Raw genomic sequence first — 6462 nt, 5'->3', positions numbered from 1 at the left:
CCATCAGAATGCTCAGTTAATTAAAATTTGTATAATATACTAATGCTGATTCTTTCTTCCCTTAGAGAGGAAACAGTACAATAGTCAGTATGGTGAACTTAGTTTGAGGACATATAAAATGCTTTTAGCTGTGACATCTTGAATACAGAAAATTTCCTAGTCATACTGACACCCAGAGCACTGACAGTAAATAAATAAAAATGAAGTAACAATTCTCCTTTTCCAGACTAGCCAAGGGCATATTTTTCTATCTCTTTCCTGTACAGGAGTCTTTGAAATAATAGCATAACTTAAATGCCACACTAGAAAAGTGAAATCAACCTGAGATCTCTTAAAGTTAGGCATGGAAATGGTATCTATTCCCGATATTGAGAGACTCTACACCAGGAGTCTTAATCAAACCCCAAGCAATCCATAAATTTTAGGATGTCTGGAAACTTGGATGGGAAAAAATTGCATACTTATTTTCACTAAATGATATTTATTTAGCATTTCCTTCAATTATGAATCTAATAAAACATTATTATGGGAAGGGATCCACAGGTTTCTCCAGTCCTGTCCATGATATAGACAAGGGGCTCATAAATACCTGGGAAATATTCAAGCAAGCAAAGCAACAAGTTAACAAGTATTATTAAGTTCCTACTATGTGCCAGTCACTGTGATAGGCATTGGATATACAAGTACAAAGAATCAAATTATGCCTGTTTTCAAGGAGTTCATATTCTATTGGAGCAGACAACACATACATATACAGGTGTGCACAGAATAAATGCAAAATGAATTCAAGGTAGTGAAGTATGAGATAGGGAAAGAGGTTACTAGCAAGCAGGTGGGATCAAGAAAGGCTTCATGTGGTGCTAGATCACATCTTAAAAGAAGACAAGGTGCCTATGAGGCAGAGAAGAGGAAAGAGTGCATCCCAGGCATGCGGAACAGCCAGTACAAAAACACGGAGACAGGAGGGGCAAAGACAAGGTCACTTTGGCTGGATCTTAGATTAAGGGAATAGAATAATGCATTATGAAACCAGAAAGACAAGTTGGGACCAGATTGTGAATAGACTTTAAACAGCAAATAAAATTGGGCCAGAAAATCAGAAATCCAGGTCTCAAATCTGCATGGATTTTCTAATATGTAGGGCCACAAATCTCTACTGCTTATCTTTTTAAGAAGAAAATTGGAACTATTATAAAAATGTTTTTCTTATGGCATATGGATTCACTAATTACTTCTAAATGGAAGTTATAAACAGCTAGCATATCAAATGTATTTATTTTTATTGATGTCTTTTGTTTTTATATCACATTTGGTTCTGAGTATATCTCTTCCTCCCACCTAGCAAGCTAAGTAGCTGAAGTTTGATTTGGTGATCAGTTCCTAAGGCAAAATCTTCCTATCATTCTCAGTGTCCAGACACTTCCACTTCCATACCTCAACATACATGCTTACTCTTAGAGGGACTGGAAAAGGGGCAAGTGGGCCTAAGAATTGGTAGGGGTGGTACAAACATTAAAATATTAAAAAGAGAAAAAAAGTTTAGCCAAAGCAACAAAGTATCAATCCGAATGGTACATGCAATATTCCATATCCGTGGCCCTCTACCCACGCAATAAAGGATGGGAAAGAATGTCAGATTTATCAAACACCACACACTATCCCTACCATTTCCTTCTAGAAGAGGTATGGAGGAGGAGAGGACTTGGATTGTTGGTACTTAATAATAACCTTTGAAGCAAGTAACCCTCACTGCTCATCCACTCACTGTCTTGTCTTTTTCTTCTTTTGTTTTTTTTTCTCCATCCTTTTTTTCTCACCTGCCTACTGACCAATCCACGATACACCTACGTACCGTCTATCTCTACTAGTGATTCTCTTTAATAGTTAGAGGCTACTCACCACTGACTCATAGTAATCTAAATTTGTCCCATCTTATTTCACCCTAGGCCTCCAAACTTAACCAAAGATAGAATGCTGCTGCTCCTTATAAATCCTTAATTCTATTAATAATATAAAAAAATCAGCCCTGCTTCAGCGTCACATCAGTGACACTGCAGTGTCAAGAAAATCCAGTTACCATTTTGCCCAGATCAGAGGGTGGATTAACTTTGATGTCTGTCTGAACCCTGTGTGATATGCCATTAGAGCTCTGACTCCCTACAAGCACTCACATTTTCACATACAAGGAAAGAGAAAGTGCCTGCTAGGAGCACAGACTGACTTTTCCACAGTGATTGAGATGAAAATCATGTACTTAGGCATCTGGATTGTAAGAACACTCTGTCATTTGGGTATGGTTTTCCCCACATCCTACTGGTCTTAATATCAAACTTTCCTAAGGCTTCTGTGAAATCCATTGTTGCTATGAAGACTCAACTGCAATGAAGACATTTTTAGAAGATATAAACATACTGATGCCAGACTACAGCACCTATACAAAATAGATGATCAGAGGTGCCAAGTTGGTGAGAAAAAAAGTTCCAAAGGCAGTGGGAGTGTGTGTGTGTGTGTGTGTGTGTGTGTGTGTGTGTGTGGTGAGGTACTGAAAGAGGATGCAGAAGTTGGGAGTAAAGCATCTTGAAATCTCAAGGATAATTGTGCATTTTGTAAGGCTACTGAACTGTCAGATGATTTGTAAAGGCTTTTTAATGATGGTGATAATTTGTACTGCTGATATTATTAGTCTGTTTGTTTTGTTTATTGTGTTTAAACACCTAGATTAGGATTAGCTTGAAGGAGACAGAGAAACCATGGGTCTTTCATTCATTCAGTCACCTAACTGGTCTCCCTCCATCTGGTCTCTTCCCTCAACAATCAATTTTCCACATATTCCTAAAGCATAGAGAGGTCTGACCATCTTACACCTCTGCTTTAAGAAGCTTTAGTGACTCTCCTTTAGGATCAAATACAAACTTCTCCATTTGACCTTTAAAACCCACTTAGAGGGCAGCTAGGTGGTGCAGTGAATAGATCACCAGCCCTGGAGTCAGGTCGACCTGAATTCAAATCCAGCCTCAGACACTTGACACACTAGCTATGTGACCTTGGGCAAGTCACTTAACCCCAATTGCCTTGCCTTCCCCCCTCAAAAAAAAACAAAACAAAAAAACCCACTTAGTCTGGCTCCAGTCTGTATCCAAAGCTGATTACTCATGACTTCTCATCCCACATTCTGTGCTTCTGTCAGACTGGCCTACACACTGTTCCCTGCAAATGACATGACATTCCATCTCCTCCCTTGGTGTCTTGGCATAGGCTGTTCCTCATTCCTGAAATGCCTTCTCACCTTTGGCTCTTGGAAGCCCTAGCTCCCTTCATGTTCAGCTCATATGTTACCTCATTTAAGAGTCCTCTAATTGTTAGAATCCCTCCTCCTAAATCATTGTATTTATTTTATATCTATCTTGTATTTACTTATCTTTGAGTATTCTTCTGGTAGAAAGCAAAGTCTTAAGGGCAAGCAAGGACTGTTCCACTTTTGTTTTCCCATTCACTTACGAAGGCTAAAAGTGTATAGAGCATAATATGTGTTTAAAATATGTTTGTTGATTGATTTATTGATTTGAGAAAGGTACTGCTATGTATCCATCTTGCCGTATCTTTCTTAGAGGGTTCAAAAGTACTGCAACAGAATGTTTGATTCTCTTGGAATGCCAACTATTGATTACTTAGGGAAGGAAAAATGAATGAATGAAACATTTATTAAGTGCTTACTATGCTCAAAGTGCTATGCTAAGCACTAGAGATATAAATGGAAAAAGGAAGACAATCTTAGCACTCAAGGAGCTCACATTCTGAGGGAGACAATACTTTTAGGGAGGGTTTCGGCTCCAATGCAAATGGAAAAGTTTAACAGTCCTTACAGTACAGTGGCAAAGCAGATAGTAATCTCTATTTTTTTTTTTAAATGTCATTTATTCTGTTGAAATCATATCAGTTTTTGATGTTGAACATCAAAACTTTGACAGTGCCAAAGACTTTGGTGACAAGAACTTTCTTTTCTGGGTCTTCGATAGATGTGGCTGTAGCACCTGTCAGTATTGATAGAACTCTCTTACTTCCAAAAATATATCTATTCATCTACAGAGATCTCACATTTTAGAACTATGCAAAGGTCTAAAAGCTGTGCAATTCTTAGAACCCTATCTACTTCTTTTTATGCAGTTTTGCTACAGACACTACAGAAGCAGAACCAGGCCATAGAGAACTGAGCTCAGGTCACTGTTTTTTTTCTTTGTTTCATGGGTTGCTGTGGTCAAAGAATTCATTACCTAATGGCCAACCTACTAGCCACTGATGAGTTTCTCTATATATAGCTAGACTGATCCAGGGAAAGTAGGCATAATCTGCTGTTAGAGGACTATTATCAAAGCCTTTTCTACCATAGCTTCTATGTTGCTGGCAGAGCCTTTAATAACTGAGGGTCACTTCTGTGCAACAACAACACACTGGAATGAAATTCTGCCTATGCATGTGCATATATGTGAACATACATGCACACACATACATGTGTGTACATATATATTACCCAGAAAGTCCTCCTCCAATGCTTCACTGTGGTATAGAGGGTGAGCCTGGGTTCTTGAAGGTTATGCTTATTAACAAACTCAGGGAGGTTCTGCCAAGCTAGAAAAGCTTTTGAGCACAGGCCTGGTGAGAGCATCTCGAGGACCAGTCTAATGGTAATTAGAGAAGCTCTTTACCAGGTTGTATTTTAATAGACTCTCTGCCAAGTCACACAAGAATCGCGATCTGTGTAGACAGGTAGCGCTCATGCCCATTAAATAATGATCTCTGAAATCTGCATTATTTATTTATATAATTATATGTTTTATATATAAATGTACACACACACACACACACACACACACACACACACATCCTTCCCCCATTCTCCTCTAAGTAAAGCCGTCCATAGGCATTTATTCCGTGCGGGGATACAGAGGTAAAGGTGGTTCCTGCCCTCAAGGGGCTTACAGTCTAAGTGGGGAGACCACACAAAGGGGCCCGAAAGGCGCAGAGGGAGGTGGGAGGCAGAAAGGAAGGGGGACGGAGCTGAAGCGGAGGGAGGAGGGCGGGGGGCAGACGGAGGCCGGGTCACCTCCAGCTGTGCACCCCCCCACATCTAACTATTCATTTTCTAGAGCAGGCGCTTAATAAAGCGGCCTTGGATGTGGAGAGTGGGGTCAAGAATGCTGGATAAGGCATCCCCAGGGCAGAGGACTTGGGTTCGAATCCCACGCTAGCGCCTCCGTGAGCGGTCCTTCTCCTTTCAGCTGCTCCAACAGTAAGGAGCGGGAGCGAGGTCGGCTGCTGGTTCCCCCCCTCCCCCAACCCCCTCCCTCCTCAGACCGGGGGTCACGTGACTCGCCCAAGGTCGCCCAGACTTCAAACGCCCCTCCTCGGACCACTAATCTCCCCGTGCCCCAGGCCTGTGAGATGGGAGCCGGGGGCAGGATGGGGAGTGGGGCGCAAGGTCCTGACCAACTGCCCCTCCACACCGCACCCCCTTCTCCCTCCCCACTTCTTCCCTCCTCCCAGTCCCCTCCCTGACACTCCTCTCTTACACGCCCCCTCCCTCTTAGAACGCGCTCCCCGCCCCTCACTCCGGAAGTGAAAGCCTCTTCCCGCCCCCACTTCCGGCGCCTCCTGCGTGTGGCGAGCGCGGCCCGGGGTTCTGAGTGGGCGAGTCGTGCGGGGTGTCCCGAGTTCGGGTCATGTCTCGCAACCTGCGCACGGCGATGATTTTCGGCGGCTTCGCCTGCCTCTTGGGCGCCGCCTTTTACCCCATCTATTTCCGGCCCCTGATGCGGACCGAGGAGTACAGTGAGTGTGACCTCTGACCCCGGCTGTCCGCCCCCAGTGCCACCCCCTCCTCGGGGGCCGGGTCCGAGCACTGCTTTCGCCCGCAGGTCCCTCAGCCTTGAGTTATTCCCCAAAGCCTCTCCCCCCCCCCCCCCCCCCCCCTCCCCCTCCCGCCCCCCCCCGTTCCCCCCCCTTTTATCCTCTCCCCCGCCCCCATGCTGAGTCACATTACAGGGTCTCTTCTCTGGCTCCCCATGTCGGTTTCTCTTTTTGTTCCCCTTTCCCCCCATCCTGGGGCCGCGTTCTATTCCCACCCCTGTCCTGGAATCACATTCTCCCCCCCGCCCCCATGCTGAGTCACATTACATTCCTGGAGTCCGGAAGACCTGAGTTCAAATTCAGCCTTAGACACTCGGGCGAGTCACTTCGCCTCCGTCTGCCCCTTCTGTAAAATGGGGATAACAGTAGCTCCGACGTCCCAGGGATGTGCAACGAGGATGGCGTGAGATGTCACCTGTAAAGCGCCTTTTGGATCTCATAGATACATAAGCGTCATTATTTTTCCCCTCTCCCCGGCCTATTTCTTGTTTTTGTTTTCCGTTCTGCCCCCTCCTGCACCCCTAGGGCCACATCCTGTGCTCCTCATGCCGGCTCTGC

At 44.3% G+C, this 6462-nt stretch overlaps 1 protein-coding gene across 1 annotated transcript in view; it reads left to right on the top strand.

The window, feature by feature from the left end:
• The first annotated feature begins 5611 nt into the window (after positions 1–5611).
• SMIM20 (small integral membrane protein 20) overlaps positions 5612–6462 on the top strand; it is a 17999-nt gene continuing 17148 nt past the window's right edge. The window contains exon 1 of the mRNA XM_069068918.1: positions 5612–5826. Coding sequence (XP_068925019.1) covers positions 5718–5826 — 109 coding nt within the window. The 5' untranslated portion in view covers positions 5612–5717. The remainder of the gene's footprint in view (positions 5827–6462) is intronic.

The sequence above is a fragment of the Petaurus breviceps genome, unplaced genomic scaffold (genome assembly GCF_028583685.1).
Source record: "Petaurus breviceps papuanus isolate PSGF00001 unplaced genomic scaffold, PetGlider_PUasm1.0 140, whole genome shotgun sequence".
NCBI lineage: Eukaryota > Metazoa > Chordata > Mammalia > Diprotodontia > Petauridae > Petaurus > Petaurus breviceps.
Note: the sequence above shows the minus strand (reverse complement) of the source record. Positions and strands in the feature narration are given on the sequence as shown.